At 35.0% G+C, this 19,179-nt stretch overlaps 1 protein-coding gene across 4 annotated transcripts in view; it reads right to left on the bottom strand.

Annotated features, from left to right (window-relative positions):
• LOC125649903 (circularly permutated Ras protein 1-like) overlaps positions 1-19,179 on the bottom strand; it is a 47,073-nt gene continuing 27,894 nt past the window's right edge. For 3 of the 4 annotated variants that reach the window (XM_048877753.2, XM_048877755.2, XM_056165758.1), the window contains 10 exons: positions 16,925-17,154; positions 15,915-16,002; positions 15,314-15,520; positions 14,660-14,846; positions 12,085-12,330; positions 11,618-11,734; positions 7,966-8,061; positions 6,561-6,652; positions 2,740-2,866; positions 1-2,378 (listed from right to left, as the gene is read on the bottom strand). In XM_048877753.2, coding sequence (XP_048733710.2) covers positions 2,217-2,378; positions 2,740-2,866; positions 6,561-6,652; positions 7,966-8,061; positions 11,618-11,734; positions 12,085-12,330; positions 14,660-14,846; positions 15,314-15,520; positions 15,915-16,002; positions 16,925-17,154 — 1,552 coding nt within the window. In that variant the 3' untranslated portion in view covers positions 1-2,216. Of the gene's footprint in view, positions 2,379-2,739; positions 2,867-6,560; positions 6,653-7,275; positions 7,727-7,965; positions 8,062-11,617; positions 11,735-12,084; positions 12,331-14,659; positions 14,847-15,313; positions 15,521-15,914; positions 16,003-16,924; positions 17,155-19,179 lie in introns of those variants that run through there. The other variant, XM_056165759.1, reaches the window with a different exon arrangement.

Here is a 19,179-nt window from a genome sequence, read left to right as displayed (position 1 = left end):
ATGGCTATATATCAGTTTAATTTGTTAAACAGTTTACAACAAAATTGAAAAGCATAACTCAACTTACATTACTAAATTTGTTTCCCATGCAACTAAAATTCATTTGATTTAAATGAAAAATGGGCATGTACTACATGTATTAACAAATTTCATAGCAATATTGAAATTATATCCTATGGGTCTTAAGAAACCTGATCAATTCTAAAAATAGCAAACACAAGTCTTTAATGACATGTATTTACATTAATATCATTAAATGTAAAATATCAGTCATCCATGTTTATTATAGAATTTTCAGTAACAACAGCCAAGAAAGATAGCTGATTTCCCGTACTGGCATGAATTATTGATAGCTTTATTTTAGCGACTTCAACAAACTTGCTAATAATGCCCATCATAGATCCTACCTACACATTCTACTGATGTGGTATAAATTTGTTAATCTATCATCACCGGTACATGGGAAATATATTTGTTATTGCAGGGTGTATTTCATTACATTCTTCAACTGAGGCCAGCAAATAAAATAACAGACATGCACATTGTATATAAGTATCTATGATAACCATATGGTATTGGTCCAAGGTTGTAAAGATGAAATCATGGATTATTATTCAGCAACAAAGCAGCCATGACTGCAGTACTAACATAAAAAGTTTCACATCTTTTTTTACCCATACAATAAATAAAACAAGAGGCCCATGGGCCACATCGCTCACCTGAGTCACCTTGGCCCATATCTGAAGACTTTCCATATATATTTGCATGTAAAACCTAATAGTCCCTATTATGGCCCAAACTACCCTTTGCAAACTTGAATCTACACTGTCAGAAAGCTTTCATGTAAATGTCAACTTCTTTGGCTCAATGGTTCTAGAGAAGAAGATTTTTAAAGCTTTTTCCTATATTTGTATGTAAAACTTTGACCCCCTCCCCCTCCACTTGTGGCCCCATCCTACCCCCCGGGGGTCATGATTTGAACAAACTTGAATCTGCACTATGTCACAAAGTTTTCATGTAAAAATCAGCTTTTCTGGCTTAGTGGTTCTTGAGAAGAAGATTTTTAAAGATTTTTCCTATATATTTGTATGTAAAACTTTGATCCCCTATTGTGGCCCCATCGAACCCCCGGGGGCCATGATTTGAACAAACTTGAATCTGCATTATGTCAGGAAGCTTTCATGTAAAAATCAGCTTTTCTGGCTTAGTGGTTCTTGAGAAGAAGATTCTTAAAGTTTTTCCCTATATATTTTTATGTAAAACTGATCCCCCCTTGTGGCCCCATCCTACCACCAGGGGCCATGATTTGAACAAACTTGAATCTGCAATATGTCAGGAAGCTTTCAGGTAAATTTTAGCTCTTCTGGCCCAGTGGTTCTTGAGAAGAAGATTTTTAAATGACCCCACCCTATTTTGGCATTTTTGTGATTATCTCCCCTTTAAAAGGGACATGGCCCTTCATTTGAACAAACTTGAAAGCCCTTCACCCAAGGATGCTTTTGGCCATGTTTGGTTGAAATTGGCCCAGTGGTTCATGAGAAGATGAAAAGTTTACAGATGGACGCCGGACAAAATGTGATCAGAAAAGCTCACTTGAGCCTTCGGCTCAGGTGAGCTAAAAAAGCAATATCTGTAAATGTAGGATAAAACTGTTACAGAGTTCAAACAAAAAAATATCTATTGAGCCAACAAAAAAATTTAAGCATATAATTTTACACACATTTTATAAATACATGATTAAACCCCAATTTAATACAGGAACTATTTCTGGCCTCAAAATTTAACATTCTTCAATTACACAAAAATTTAAATTCCCCAAAACTGAATAATCATTTTGAGTGTGATGTCACAAAGTTGGTTAATTTTTGTAATCTCAATGAAAATTTGAAATGAAGAAGCAGTGCACCTGTCAATATTATTCCATTTCTGCTGAATTTATGATACAAAGTTGTGTACAGTTCAGATATTCGTGGATTTTATTTCATCAAATTTCAGCATTGACTTTGGGAGAATTTTAGAAAGAAGGTAAATCTACGAGACAATAGAGGAACTGTTATGTTCTCTGTAAAGATCAAGAGGCTATTGTTCTCATTTTGATGTAATGTCTCAATTCCTACTCGTTTACGTGTTTCTTTGAGAATTAGAAATACCCAATGAGTATAACTACACAATTCCTGGCTGCTGTGTATTAAATGGAAGATCCAATACACTGTTAATTACATCTGTTTATATCCATAGTATGTGTCGATTACAGACTGGTTGGTCTCTTGGCGACTCTTGAGATACGACATTTTATTGGATGCCCCAGATAGTTTGACCTTTGACTTCTTGGCATGGTCTTGTAGGACCGCTGTGTCTCTATCAGAGAAACCGGAGGCCTGCAAAGAAAACATTCCCAAATATTTTAGATGTTTCAGATAAAGGCAGAGGTCATTGTAACTATGGTTACATTATAAAACCTAACATGTCATTTTCTGATTATTCACAACATACATGCACTGTGCTCAAGAGCATGGCCAAGTTTCATCTGTGAAAAATTTTATTTAATGAATGACTTTGACATTTAAGAAGCATTATCCTTGACCTTTCCACTTGATTACACAGAAGGTACATGTCTCGTCTTTCCCTTAGATTATTCTCTACCTATCCTTGTAAAGCTTGTTGACCCCGTCTTTCAGTACTATCAGTACTTTGATTTCCTTTGGTTTATTACTATCTGTGATTTTTGGCTCTACTCACCTGTCTGTCTTTATGAAGCTTGTTGATCACATCTGTCAAGGACTTGCTCTCCTCAATAAACGCTGCTTTGTCCTCTTTCTGCCGTAAATTTCTGGATCCTTTGGAAATCATGAGCTTTGATGACAGTCTGTCAATAAAAAATGGAGGTTTAAACCCTCGTTTTTGGGGATGTGAAACAGTTATCATGATTTAGGGTGTAAAAGACGGATAAACAGTTATCCGACTAAGTAATCCTAAGTGTGGCGATAGATTAGAGATGATTTAACAAACAAGAGGCCCATGGGTCACATCGCTCACCTGAGTCACTTTGGCCCATATCTGAAGACTTTCCATATATATTTGCATGTAAAACCTTAGTCCCTATTATGGCCCAAACTACCCTTTGCAAACTTGAATCTACACTATGTCAGAAAGCTTTCATGTAAATGTCAACTTCTTTGGCCCAATGGTTCTAGAGAAGAAGATTTTTAAAGCTTTTTCCTATATTTGTATGTAAAACTTTGACCCCCCCCCCCCACTTGTGGCCCCATCCTACCCCCCGGGGGCCATGATTTGAACAAACTTGAATCTTCACTATGTCAGAAAGTTTTCTTGTAAATATCAGCTTTTCTGACTCAGTGGTTATTGAGAAAAAGATTTTAACTATATATTTGTATGTAAAACTTTGATCCCCCTTGTGGCCTCATCCTACCCCCAGGGGCCATGATTTGAACAAACTTGAATCTGCACTATGTCAAAAAGTTTTCATGTAAAAATCAGCTTTTCTGGCTCAGTGGTTCTTGAGAAGATTTTTATACGCCCGTCTTAAGACGGGCCGTATTATGTTATGGCCTTCATGTCCGTCTGTCTGTCCGTCCGTCCGTCTGTTAGATTTTTCGTGTCCGGCTCATAACTTAAATACTATAAGGCCTAGAATAATCAAACTTTGTCAGTTGATACATCTTGGGTAGAAGGTGTGTCGCACATTAAAACCAGGTCGCTGTGACTTTTAATTAAGAAGATATGGCCAAATATGGTAAAACCCTGTCCGGCTCATAACTTGAAAACTATTTGATCTAGAATCATGAAACTTGGTCATCTTATGCATCTTAGGTAGAAGGTGTGTCGCACTGTACTTTAAGGTCACTGACATTTAGTTGAAGTGATTTTTTGAAAAAAGTATGTTATAATTGGTACAATCTCTACTCATATAAGAGTTTTGTAGAAAACCTCATTCAAAAATGTTACATCAAGAAAACATATATTTTTTTTATGATATACTGTACAGCTTTTTTTTAGCCTATGTAATGTTTCCTTTGTTTCTAACAATAACATGAGAAATTCCACTTGTCCCATGGGAGTAGCATGCAAAGGGCATTTTGACAAGACTAATTAATGAGTTTTGTGTAGAGCATCTCTGATCAACATGATCAAGCAGGTGTTATCTTTATCTCTAGGGAATTGGGCAGAGAGATTGCAGATATACCAGAAATTATTTATGAAAGTGAATTTGTTTGTTGTGGTTAGTCTTTATTTTCAAAATTAATTTGACATTGTACTATATAATTTTTAATTTTTTTTCTCAGCAACCTATATGCAGAGTATCATTTCTCACTAAGACAACAAATGGTTGCAATATGTATAAAGGCCTATTTTAATGATTAGTATTTTGATGTTTTGTTATGGCTGTGGCATTGTTCAGAAAAAAGATATACAATGAACAAAGCTGCAGATTGGGCATTTGTGTAAATCTGAACAGATGAAATAGTATTGCAATAACCATATTAAAAAATGTTAATTCAAGAAACTACACATTCTTCATTATATACACTGTACTATACAGCAGTATATAACAAACAAATTATTTCTTTTGTGTCAGTAACAAGAGAAATTTCCCTTGTCCCATGGGTGTAATTATCAAGCAATTCAGGAGGCATTTTGCTAACAGAAAAATTGCATTCTGTCAAATTACAGATTAATTAATGAGTTTAGAAGATTTCTGTTACAGCAATCTGATCAAGGAGGTGCTATCTATATCTCTTGCAATCAGGAATTGGGCAGAGGAATCTGGCCTTCTAATTGATCTGTCAAATTTTAGAACAGTTCTAATTGGTAGCCATTACTTTGAAAGTTAATTTGGTATAAAGTTTAAGAATTAATATGATATTGTAAAATATATTTTTATTTTATATCTCAACAACAAGGTGCAGATTGTCATGTCTCACTAAGATGACAGTTTTACAGTCTAAGAATAAACATAATGACTAATGTTTGATGTTTTATTACGCTGTGCATTGTTCTTCATTCCTTAAAATACAATGAGCAAAGCTGCAGATGTGCATTTCTCAAGTCTAACACAACCAGTTGAGAAATATATGATGTATTATTTTTTTCTAATTAATAACTACACCATAGGAGATGCACCAGTGTTTGAAATAACCGTTTTTAATCTATATTTATTTATATTGACATCACCATGCATATTTTACTTTTATACTTGAAGATTTGACAAAGGCAGATACTGATATATGTATTTTTTGATATGTTGAATAAATCAACCTTTTTGAGTACTCCCATTTATTGTAAGTTGTTTGCTTGGATAAAGGGCTATCTTGCACTTTAATCATTTCATTGAAAACATTTGGGAAAATGTTTTTATATCCTTTTAAAAATCATTAAGCTTACATTATCAATATTTGAAGCAATGTCACATGAGGCCATAAAGTGGGTAAGATTCTTAAAGAAGGTTGACATTTGGTTCCATGCATACCTATCTCTTCATGGTGATATGTTCATGTTAACAATATGTGACGGGCGTATCATGTGCCGTGGCGGTGCACTTTATTCCTATATATTTGTATGTAAAACTTTGATACCCTATTGTGGCCCCATCCAACCCCCGGAGCCCATGATTTGAACAAACTTGAATCTGCATTATGTCAGGAAGCTTTCATGCAAATCTCAGCTTTTCTGGCTTAGTGGTTCTTGAGAAGAAGATTTTTAAAGTTTTTCCCTATATATTTGTATGTAAAACTTTGATCCCCCCTTGTGGCCCCATCCTACCCCCGGGGGCCATGATTTGAACAAACTTGAATCTGCACTATGTCACAAAGTTTTCATGTAAAATCAGCTTTTTTGACTCAGTGGTTCTTGAGAAGAAGATTTTAAAGATTTTTCCTATATATTTGTATGTAAAACTTTGATCCCCTATTGTGGCCCCATCCAACCCCCAGGGCCCATGATTTGAACAAACTTGAATCCGCATTATGTCAGGAAGCTTTCATGTAAATCTCAGCTTTTCTGGCTTAGTGGTTCTTGAGAAGATTTTTAAAGTTTTTCCCTATATATTTGTGTGTAAAACTTTGATCCCCCCTTGTGGCCCCATCCTACCACCGGGGGCCATGATTTGAACAAACTTGAATCTGCAATATGTCAGGAAGCTTTCAGGTAAATTTCAGCTCTTCTGGCCCAGTGGTTCTTGAGAAGAAGATTTTTAAATGACCCCACCCTATTTTGGCATTTTTGTGATTATCTCCCCTTTGAAAGGGACATGGCCCTTCATTTGAACAAACTTGAAAGCCCTTCACCCAAGGATGCTTTTGGCCAAGTTAGGTTGAAATTGGCCCAGTGGTTCTGGAGAAGAAGTCGAAAATGTGAAAAGTTTACGGACAGACAGACGGACGCCGGACAAAATGTGATCAGAATAGCTCACTTGAACCTTCGGTTCAGGTGAGCTAAAAAGGGGTGGAGGTGGGGGTGTTCAAATGTCACTCCTGATTGATCTGCACACAAAAGGGGTGGGGGTATTTAAAACATAACTACTGATTAATATAGTTACGTACAATTTTGAGCGAGCAACATTTATGTCCCCTTTGCTGGCGAGAAAAGCTGTTTTTTGTACTGCTGCTGTGCCAACCACATTTACATTCATTTCCTGCAAAATATTTCCAATAATGTGATGCAAACATAAAACACAGCAAAACTCAAATGAATTGTAGAATTCTTCCAGGTTTCTATGCTAGTAAACTGCCATCAAACCTGTTGGATTATCGATTAGTTTCAAGTCAACAATAGTAGCCTAAAAGTCTATGAACAATAGCAATCAGAATTTACAAGTGGATTGTTTTCATTTTGTCCCATTTCTGTTAAAAATCAAAATGAATATTTTCATTGAACACGTAGAGCTCCATAAAATGCTACCTAATCACAATATGTCCCCCCCCCCCCCCCCTCCCAAAATAGTACACGGTATGAAACCATGCTGCCTTCTGTGTGTGCCGACAGTGAAATGCTTAAATATGTATAAATGTGTGGGATGATTGTATTATATAAGAACATATCAACAATGATAGGTGTGGTTAATTTGTTCTATGGATAGAGTCATTATGCAGAAATTACTCCATCTGCTTCAGAATCCACGGCTAATAAAGACGTAAAATACATTGTCACAGCTTAGAATTGTTAATGATTATACACTGTTAACATTTGCAGTAAACAACTAATACCAGTAATTTTTGTAATGCCTATTGATGCGCTGATACATGTAATTATTTGGTCAGTAAACGACTAATATTAGTAATTTTTGTAATGCCTATTGATGCGCTGATACATGTAATTATTTGGTCAGTAAATGACTAATACTAGTAATTTTGTAATGCCTATTGACGTGTTGATACATGTAATTATTTAGTCCGTGGAGTTCATACCTCCTCCATTGTCAGATTTAAACAGATACTTGTAGTGGTTACTAGTCTGTGGAGCTCATACCTCCATTGTCAGATTTAAACAGATACTTGGTAGTGATTACTTGTCCGTGGAGTTCATACCTCCATTGTCAGATTTAAACAGATACTTGGTAGTGGTTACTAGTCTGTGGAGTTCATACCTCCATTGTCAGATTTAAACAGATACTTGTAGTGGTTTAATACTAGTCCGTAGAGTTCATACCTCCTCCATTGTCAGATTTAAACAGATACTTGTAGTGGTTACTAGTTCGTGGAGTTCATACCTCCATTGTCAGATTTAAACAGATACTTGCAGTGGTTACTAGTCCGTGGAGTTCATACCTCCATTGTCAGATTTAAACAGATACTTGGTAGTGGTTACTAGTCCGTGGAGTTCATACCTCCATTGTCAGATTTAAACAGATACTTGGTAGTGGTTACTAGTCTGTGGAGTTCATACCTCCATTGTCAGATTTAAACAGATACTTGGTAGTGGTTAAATACTAGTCCGTGGAGTTCATACCTCCTCCATGACCTGTCGGTTGTCTGTAGTCGACAGCTCCTTACTTATTGTTCTCAACATCTTTCTGCCGTCCTTTAATGTGTAAGAAATCTGTACCTAGAAAACAAAGTGTCTTTATATGTAAAAAATCACAACAAGAGAACATCCTTTCACAACATGGCATCATTTAAAAAGCACCATTCTCAATTATAATGTTTTGAACCAAGGACCTTATATCCATCGGATGCGACATTTAAGTGTGCCCCATGTCAAGGATCACAACCCCCTTGGCACGCAAAAAGATTGTTTCCCTGATTTTCAAAAAACAGTAAGCTTACTGGGAGCCATCAGGGAAACTTCAAATTCAATGCTGAACATTTTTCATTTAGTTAACCACCATAAAATGGCTGCATAAGTCAATCAATCAATAATCCTTTTACCACCATTGCTGTAGCAGTAACATGGTTAATTTTTTCATGGTATAAAACTGTTCACAACCTTGTTACATTGATTTCTAATGATGACCTTGACCTATGACCTCAAAACTACAGCCATCTTCCTCTCCTCCACACTTTCCAACAGTGAATCTGAATTGGTACTTTCATAAGGTGTTCTGAATGCAAATACATTCTACAGAAGATGAAAAGGTATTTAGGGTAGTACTATAAACCATCACGACCAGCAGTGTGCATGAATAATATCGAGATTTGTGTTCTGCCTTGTCAATTTCTACTCAATCTGACGTTTTCCTTTCTCTACACACGCCCTGTCTATCGCTACTTATAGTTATGCAAGTTTTCATGACATCTATCTGAAACATCACATGGAGATAGAATAGGTCCTCAGTACCCCTTGCTTGTCATAAGAAGCGACTAAATGGGGTGGTCCTTCAAATAAGATCGGAAAAATCGAGGCCCCGTGTCACAGCAGGTGTGGCACGATAAAGATCCCTCCCTGCTCAATGGCTGTAAGCGCCAAGCATAGGCTTAAATTTTGCAGCCTTTCACCGGCAGTGGTGACGTCTCCATACGAGTGAAAAATTTTCAAGAGGGATGTTAAACATTAATACACAATCAATCAATCCTATTGAAACCGGTAAATACACCTTAAAGTATACGAGTATAACACAGTGTTTTATGTATGAGTAATTTAATCTATAATATTCAATTCAATTCTTTAATTCAATTCAATTCTTTATTGGCACTAAAGCACATTATATAAGAATGTGTTGTTAGCCATACATAGATACACATATATATTGATACATTACAAAATATCAAACTGTTGAAAACTTATTTCTAACATTAAAACAGTCTCTGATGTATAGACAGGTTTGTTTTGTAGATACAAGGTTATGTGGATTTAGTAAACAAAATAAGGTATTAATATCTAGTAGTTTTGAATGCATTTTTCTAATATGTTCATACACAGGACAATCAAGTAAAAAATGTTTTTCATCTTCAACAATAGTTTGACAATGAAAACAAAATCTATTTTCTCTAGGAATGACAGGATTACAATATCGACCTGTTTCTACATACAACTTATGTGCACTTATTCTTAATTTGGTAAGATAAGAAACTAAATTCTTAGGAAGTGGAAGACATAAATATGGTTGGATTTCTAGTTTCATAACATCATGGTTGAATAATGTACTATAAAATGAGAGCTTACCACTTTGAGTGTTGTTAATATGTTGAAGTTCAGAAAAGAATTTATTTTCAAAGAATTTTTTAAGTTTAGGAATAAACATTTTACATTCAGTGTCAACGTTAACATTTAACATCTTTTGTATTGATTTTATACAAGTTTGCCAGCATTTTTTATTTTCACTAGCCAAGTGTACATCTTCCAAGTAAGCATTCCTTAGTAAAACATTGTGATTATCATTAGATTTTGCTAAATTTTCCAATCTAGAATAGTATTTAATAGCAAGCTGGTATATTTTGGCATGAATAGGGAGAACACCTAATTCCATTTTTGTTGCCAAGTTTGATGCTTTATTATGTACACCTAAGATGTTTTTCAAGATAAAATTCTGAATGTTTTCAAAAGGAGTTTTATCAAAATTATTGGGGTTTGCATTAAAGTCAGAGATCCAAATTTCTGAGGAGTATGTTAAAATTGGGACAATAATTGATTCATATAGTTTTAACCACAAGTTTGGTGAGAGATCAGAGCCAAAAGGTAGTTTACGCTTCAAGGCAAAGTAAGCTTTTCTGGCTCTAGCAGCAAGATCCTCACAGGCATGTTTTAAATTGCCATTTGATTGTAAAATTATACCAAGATATTTGTACTTATCAGTTACATCTATAGTAGAATTGTTATAATAAAATCCATAATTGATCTTTGTTTTCCTGGTAGAACAAACCATAACCTTTGTTTTTTCTAAGTTTACATGCAACTTCCATTCTATACAATATTTTGAAAGAGTGTCTATACAATTTTGGAGGCCTTCAGCTGACTCTGATAATAAAACAAGATCATCAGCAAAAAATAAGTGAATAAAAGTTATATCACCTAAAGATACAGGATAAGTTACTACTTTATCAAAGTAATTTTCAAAGTCATCAACAAAAATATTAAATAAAGTAGGACTTAAATTGTCCCCCTGTTTAACTCCTAATGTAGTATTAAAAAAGTTACTACATAAATTTCCCTGTCTTACAGCACATTTTGTAGTAGAGTACATATGTTTTATAATATTGAAAAAATTTCCACCAATTCCCTTTTTTAAAATTTTATACAAAAGAGCTGGTCTCCATACAGTATCAAAAGCTTTTGAAAAATCAACGAAGCATAAAAATAATTCCTTCTTTCTTTTAAACAAGTATTTGTTCATTAAAGTTTTTAGGATGAAAATGTTATCTGTTGTACGATATCCTTTCCTAAATCCTGCCTGAAAGTGACTTAATAATCCTCCAGATTCTAAATAATTATTAAGACGTGTTTGGAGTAATCTGTTAAAAAGTTTACCAAGACAACTTGTTACACTTAATCCTCTATAATTACTGCAATTTCCTGGATCACCAGACTTGTACAAAGTTGTAATTAATGAGAGGTTCCATAACTCTGGCATTCTGCCAGTCTGAAGAATTTTGTTAAAAAGTTTAACCAGTATAGGCAGAAAAACATCAGCACTTATCTTAATAAATTCATTTGGAATAAGGTCCAGACCAGAGCATTTTCCAGATTTCAAGCTTGATATTCCTACTTGCACTTCTTTAGGCGTAAATGGAAAATCTAAAGGGTTATTTTTTCCGACTTCACAACGAATGTCCATATAATATACACATTTCTTGATGTAGGTCAAAAGCTCATTCTCAATAGAATTTGTTATTTTGGTTTTCTAAACTATTATACCAGATTTGAACAGCTATACAAACTTTCATTCCTAATCTTTCTACATAAACATTGCTGAAATTAGCATCATGATTGTGATACTTCCAAGAAGGTTAAAAAAAAACCTAGTCCTGTAAAACAATATTTAATTTCTGTTAATATATTAAAAAAATCTCCATAACAAATGTTTCTAAATATTTCGCCCATGTTTTCGACCTTCCTCAGTCAAGTTTAGTGCTACGGTAACAAACCAGTGTTGAAATCATGACATCACAATAGCAGTGCATATCATAATCATATCAATGTGCAAATAATTCATCTTTTTCCTTACTTGGAATGGTATTTTTTCAATGTCCAGTTTCTTGCCGGGGTTTTTCATCTTAAATGAGAACGTCATGTCGGTATCTTTTGTGGCACTCCCCACCTCCTTAATTATCCGGCTACTGGCCTACAAATCAAATTATACAGCATTATCCAAAATTATCTTTAAATACATTATCCAAAATCATCCTACATCATCCCAATTACGCTACGTCATTCCACTGTTCCGATCTGGACTATCATGATAACCATATCTTTTTTGCTGATTGATTTCCCACACCATCCAAAAATGCTGGTTTTAAAATATTGCAAAATTTGTGACAATAGGAATGTAGGAAGGATAATTACTTACAATCTTACAATCACAATTTTTCAAGTATATTTGTTGTGTTTACAATTCATGTCTTGAAAACTTTAGGTATACATGTAGTAATGAGTATATCTAAATCGACAAAACTTCAAAGAGAGTAAAATTACCTTAGGGAATCTCGGGTCATCAACTTCTAGCTCTGGGTGGAGAAAGAGAGTGACTGTTACATACGTAGCAATAACATAATTCTGAGAGATTAGTCGAAGTTGGCGGGAAATCTCCAGTGGATTTAGCACATTCACAGTCCCTCCAGAAATCTCAGCACATTTACACACTTTCTCCAGCCCAGTTCTCTCCCCCTCCACAGCAAGAACTGATATTGTGATGTTCTTCTTTTTGGCATGTTCTCCAGCCTTCAAAATGACAAATGATTGAAATACACAGTTCTCCAGCCTTCAAAATGACAAATGATTGAAATACACAGTTCTCCAGCCTTCAAAATGACAAATGATTGAAATACACAGTTCTCCTGCCTTCAAAGTGACAAATGATTGAAATACTCTGTTCTCCAGCCTTCAAAATGACAAATGATTGAAATACACAGTTCTCCAGCCTTCAAAATGACAAATGATTGAAATACACAGTTCTCCAGCCTTCAAAATGACAAATGATTGAAATACTCTTATCTCCAGCCCTAGATACTCAAGTGGATTAAAATATTTGAGAGAAATGAAGTGACTACTGATGTGGCTGTTGTTATTAATGGGTTAATAGATATTGTACATGTGATCAGTATTGTACATGTATATATCAGAATATATTCGCATGCAAAACTTTGATCCCCATTGTGGGCCTAAGCTACCCCCGGGGGCCATGGTTTTAACAAACTTAAATCTGCAAAAAGCTCCCATGTAAATGTGCACTTTCCTGGCCCAATGGTTCTTGAGAAGAAGACTTTCAAAGATTTTACCTATATACATGTATTTGCATATGTTAAACTTATACGGTACCAATTTTGTAGCTCCAGAACTGTAGCTCTCTGAAAAAATATTTTGACATAAACAAAATATTTTTTCAGAGAGCTACAGTTCTGCAGCTACCAATTTTGATGCACCAGATGCGCATTTCGACAAATAATGTCTCTTCAGTGATGCTCAACCAAAATGTTTGAAATCCGAAATAACAATGAAGTTATAGAGCTATTATAGCCAAAACAGCATGCCAAAAAAGTGGAGTCAAATTTGTCTAAGGATAAGAGCTATGCATGAGGGAGATGCATGTAATCCTTAATTTTGAAATGAATTTCTAAACTTTATAACAGCAATTAAATATACATCCGTATTTTCAAGCTAGTAACGATGTACTTAGCTACTGGGCTGTAGAGATCCTCGGGGACTAACAGTCCACCAGCATAGGCCTCGACCCAGGGGTCATTATGTTAAACTTATACGGTACCAATTTTGATGCACCAAATGCGCATTTCGACAAATAATGTCTCTTCAGTGATACTCAACCGAAATGTTTGAAATCCGAAATAACAATGAAGTTTTAGAGCTATTATAGCCAAAAACAGCGTGCCAAAAAAAGTGGTGTCAAATTCGTCTCAGGATAAGAGCTATGCATGAGGGAGATATAAATCTTGATCCCATTGTGGCCCAACATACCCCAGGGGGGTCATGGTTCTATAAAATTGAATCTGCACTATGTCAGGAAGCTTTCATGTAAACTTCAGCTCTTCTGGCCCAGTGGTTCTTCAGAAGAAGATTTTTAAATTACTCCACTCTACTTTGTGATTATCTACCCTTTAAAAGTTTTTCCCTATATATTTGTATGTAAAACTTTGATCCCCCCTTGTGGTCCAATCCTACCACCGGGGGCCATGATTTGAACAAACTTGAATCTGCAATATGTCAGGAAGCTTTCATGTAAATTTCAGCTCTTCTGGCCCAGTGGTTCTTAAGAAGAAGATTTTTAAATGACCCCACCCTATTTTTGCATTTTTGTGATTATCTCCCCTTTGAAAGGGACATGACCCTTCATTTAAACAAACTTGAAAGCCCTTTACCCAAGAATGCTTTTTGTTAAGTTTTGTTGAAATTGGTCCAGTTGTTCTGGAGAAGAAGTCGAAAATGTAAAAAGTTTACAGATGGACAGGCAACGGTCAACAGGCGATCAGAAAAGTTCACTTCAGCTTTCAGCTTAGGTGAGCTAAAAAATGAATTCATTATAATCCTAATTATCCAAGCAAATCCACAATGCACCGTTATTGCAACTATAACTTACCAGGTAGTATTTCAATAATGCCCCATTTTCTGCAATTTTGTCACCAAAAATTGAATTCAATGAAAATTGCTCATATTATATATTTCAGTAATAACGCCCATATTTAATTATTTCAAAACACTTTTTAACCTCCAAACAGGCACATGAATAATTACGTAATTTTGGTGATTAAATAACTATTGTCTTGCAAGGTAATAATTCTTCCTTATATATTTCTTTACACTAAAACCTAATGTAGTTTTACTAGGTTTCTCTAGTTTTTGTACAAAATAAATGTTTTTATTAGCCATTAATATACATTCCCGTGTCATTGAGAGATTTTGAGAGATTAATATACATTCCCCTGTCACCGAGAGATTTTGAGAGAAAATGGTTGCCATCACTCACAGCTAATGCCCCTTTAAGCATCAAGATTTTACTTGATTTACACAACAGCATCAGCTATGCGAAGGGTCTCACCTTTACATAGAAATTCTCCACCGCATCTCTACTCATACTGCCTATTCCTCCATTGGGAGCTCCATCAGTACAAAGAATAATCTCCGACCCTACTGAGTCTTCAACTATCCCCATTGCTACGGACAGGGCAGGCCCAAGACTTGTGCACCCCTTGGGCCTTAGCTTATTAACATTTGTTACTATTTTCCTGGAAATAATAAAATTCAAAGCTTTTGATGTCTGTTTTCTTCTTGTGAATGATGATTTAAGTATGCATTTCTATTGTATTTCATCCCGTGGAGATCCGGGTTAGAATACAACCTCAGTACCTCTTGCTTGTCGTAAGAGGCGACTAAATGGGGCAGTCCTTCAGACGAGACCGCAAAAACCGAGGTCCCATGTCACAGCAGGTGTGGCACGGTAAAGATCCCTCCCTGCTCAATGGCCATAAGCGCCGAGCATAGGCCTAAACTTGCAGCCCTTCACCAGCAGTGATGACGTCTCCATATGAGTGAAAAATTCTCGAGAGGGACATTAAGCAATCAATGTATTGTATTTCAATGGATCTTTGCCATTATCATAAGTGACTCAGTCAATCCGATTCTTGGACGATTTCAATGATTACTATAAAACACACTTTTGCATCTAGATATATTTGAAGGATAAGTTCATTACTGGTACGAGTCTGTGAGGCCCTTGATCTGGTGGTCTGTGGAGTACGTCTTTCCATGGTTCAGAAGCGGTTCAAAATTGTCATGGATGGAGGATGGCACAGTCTGTGTGGTGGAATTCGTACAGTCTCCATACACCTCCACCGCCGACTCAAATGTCATAAAGATCACGCGGCGCTCCGGACTGTCAAGGTGCAGTCGCTCCAGTTGTCTAGGCAAAAATGTGAAATTATACCTTAATATTGAAGAAATAATGGGTCTTCCATATTTTAGCAATTAAACATAAGTTTTCAATCTATCTCATAGAGAAGGTGAATGAGTGAGTTGGGGGTCTATGGACCCTTATTGGAGGAATGCAAAACAAGGCTCCTTTCCTATTGCAAACTCTCTCCCCCCCCTCTCTCTCTCTCTTTCTCTCTCTCTCTTTCTTTGAATCTGGCACTGAAGTGACTAGATTCAAGTTAGTACAAATAAGACAAACATCTTGGGCAGTATGTGCTGCTGAGTTACATCGTTTTCCAGTTCAAGCAGTTAATTATATATACATGTTTGTGACTATTTTCTGTAAGTCATCCATGCTTGATTGGGTGTTTAAACCATACTACCTTAAAAGAGCCTCTTGTATGGCCTGAAGTCTTGTCACGCTGTCACTTCCAGAAGCAAAATCTCTGTCTCTTTGTTTCTTCCATTCAGCTTCAAATCAAATAGAAAACATTGGACTCAAATATACCTACAAAATCATTATGTTGGTCAAATATACCTACAGAATTGTGTGGTGGTCAAGTATACCTACAGAATGATGTGGTGGTCAAATATACCTACAGAATGGTGTGGTGGTCAAATATACCTACAGAATCATGTGGTGGTCAAATATACCTACAGAATCATGTGGTGGTTAAATACAATTCTCTCCATTATTTTTTTTATTTACATGTACTTTATATACATGTTCATGCAAACATCTTTTACTTACAAAGCTTTCATAAATCATTTTTAAAAGCCAACTTAAAGGGACTGGTTCACGATTTTTGATCAAAATATTTTTCATTTTTTATGTTAAACATTAAAAATATAACTCATTTAATGTTGACAGCCAAAATTTTTACCTCCTGAATGCAAGAATGAAAGCAATATTTTAGCCTTAAATCTGTGTTATGTAAACAAAGACTCAAGTCTTTTTTATGTAAACAAACAAACAAGTGAAATATTGATTTTGTAATATAATTCATCTTAATTTTGCATAATCACAAATTTTAACTTTTAGATGACACATTTTACTCCCAAAATATAATAAACTTAGATCGATATCCATTTCTTTTGAAAATTTCGACAACAATAGCATACCGCAATCTTTGTTTACAAAACAGATAATATACTCTCTAAAATGAGCTTCTGTGATGATGTATAACCTTAATTTTCATTTGAAATCTTTCAAACTCATTAGACAGTAGATTTTGATCATTAAAAGTGAAAAACAAAATTTTGGGTCCCTTTAAAATACTTGTAAGCAAAGAATTCGATAAGCAGATATGACTGGTTTTCTTTACTGAATTTATCAAAAACTTCCTAATTGAAAATTAATTTCAGAAAACATTGCTCAACATTTGAAGTGTACATTGTAGTTCGGGCAGCTGTGTCATTCCCCCCATAGATCCGCTGATATCCAAGCAGTACACGACATAACCACTTCCTGTTGTCGCTGGCTTTGTGACTTCCGTCTTCTCGATTTCTTTCCCAGCCGTGGCTTGTTCTTCTGGTGCAGACAGGGCATAATCTATAGTGTCTGATTTAGAAATTTCTTCCTTTCTGACTTCTGTAGAAACATTTTCATGTCCGCAAAATTCACTGAAATATTACAACAATCACACAAAATATGAGTGGTAAATTAAAATTTAACAGTCTTCTTAAAATGAAAGTTAGTAAAACCAGATGTGATTGTGAAACACTGATGCATACCGTGTGGCAGCAAAGTAATTATGGTACTAAAAGATAGATCTTGTCACAAGGTACTAAAAGATAGATCTTGTCACAAGGAGTACACAGGCAAAACATGAAAGCCTTATCACCAGTCAAACATTATGGCCCAGGTTAAAGTTTGTCAAAAGTAGGTCAAATGCCAAGATCAAGATCATGGGATAAAAAATGTTGGTACTAAAAGAAAGGTTAATTGTCAAAATGGATACAAATGTGAAATATGAAAATCTATCACTAACCATTCAAAAGTTATGGCCTGGATTAAAGTTTTCAAAAGAGGCCCAAACTCCAAGGTGAAGGTCACAAGGACAAAAATTTTAGTAACAAATGAAAGGTCTTGTCATAAGGAATACTCATGTGAAATATGAAAGCCTTAATTGTCACCATCCATTCGAAAGATATGGACAAGTTTTAAGTTTTGCTGGCACTGTAGATCTATAAACAGATAGATCAAGGGCAGATTTGAAACTATGATATGCCCCCAAATTACATGGGGGATAAAAATTATAAAAATGTAGATGATTTATAAAATATTTACAATAAAATATCTTTTACATCAGTTATTTGTCAAAGCCTCATAAATAATTAATAAGTTGAAAACATTTGTGCTTTTCATTTTCTTTCTATATACTGTATAGCATTTTTTTTTCGTGGGATTATAATTTTGGCTCATTTTAGCGGTTAGATAGCTTTCCGCTAAAATTTCATGCACCAAATATGCACCCAATTGCGACTTCAGTATTTCAAAGAGAAACAATTTCTCCCTGTCCGCCAAAATTTATTCCGCTAAAAATTATTAGCAAACTTTTGAGCCAGCAAATCGCCAAATTTTAGACCCGCGGAATAAACCCACTATATGGTATGATAAAGAGGTTTAGATGATAAAGGGTTAATCTATTTGCCTATCAAAACTGATTTTGAAGAATTTAATTTTGTCATCAAGACCCTGATGCAACTCGGTATTATTCTCAGTTTAAACAGAATGACTTACACTTAAAATGATGACATCATGAAAATGATGTCCCATCATTTTCAGTATTTTAACATAACAAAATGACATTCAGTTTTATCCAGAAAACAATGAACAAAGGTTATTCATGCCATACATCTATCTTTCTGATACATTTAGGTACGAATCCTTCTTATTCATTGCTTTCCAAAATACCAGTACATGTGTTACATCTGCTAAGCATCATTTGTGCTGTTTTACATACCATATACTTCAAAACTGTGATGGTGAACTCATAATACAATATTAGATATCTAACATTCCATTGACAAAACCTTTCATTTCTACATATTTTGCCCAAAAAATGAAGACTCACTGTTTTTGTGACATCATATTTTCAATTCAGAAGAAGGGGACAAATTGACCTTGCTGAAACAACTATACCCTCACCCATACGGACCAGATTCTAACTTTTATGAAATGTTTGGTTGAAGAATGGCAGCAACTGAAGCCACTGAACCCGGTAAACTGAGCATTTATTACACAGGAAGTTGTCTTTGGTAATCTGAATCCCGACCTTAATACAGTAAAATACATTATTATGAACTTTCAGGACCAGCAAAAAACAGTTCGTTTTTACCAAACTATCTGCCATAAAATGTTCATTATTTCCTCTTATAGAGGAATAAATATCACTTTTCAATACAAGCATGTTTTACTGCATACACTAAATATTCTCTATGTAAAAACAGTGCAAATTAAATATCAATTGAAATGTGGGATTTTAAATGAATTCACATCTTGCTATAAGAGGCATAAAACTTGTAATATGAGACAAATTCTGATACACATAACAGTAATCACATCTTCATTGTCAGAACATTCTTTAAGCATAATTTCACGAGACTACCCAGTCATGAAAATTTAGTTCTTGCAAATCAACTTTA

Source organism: Ostrea edulis, chromosome 5 (genome assembly GCF_947568905.1).
Source record: "Ostrea edulis chromosome 5, xbOstEdul1.1, whole genome shotgun sequence".
Taxonomy (NCBI): domain Eukaryota; kingdom Metazoa; phylum Mollusca; class Bivalvia; order Ostreida; family Ostreidae; genus Ostrea; species Ostrea edulis.
Note: the sequence above shows the minus strand (reverse complement) of the source record. Positions and strands in the feature narration are given on the sequence as shown.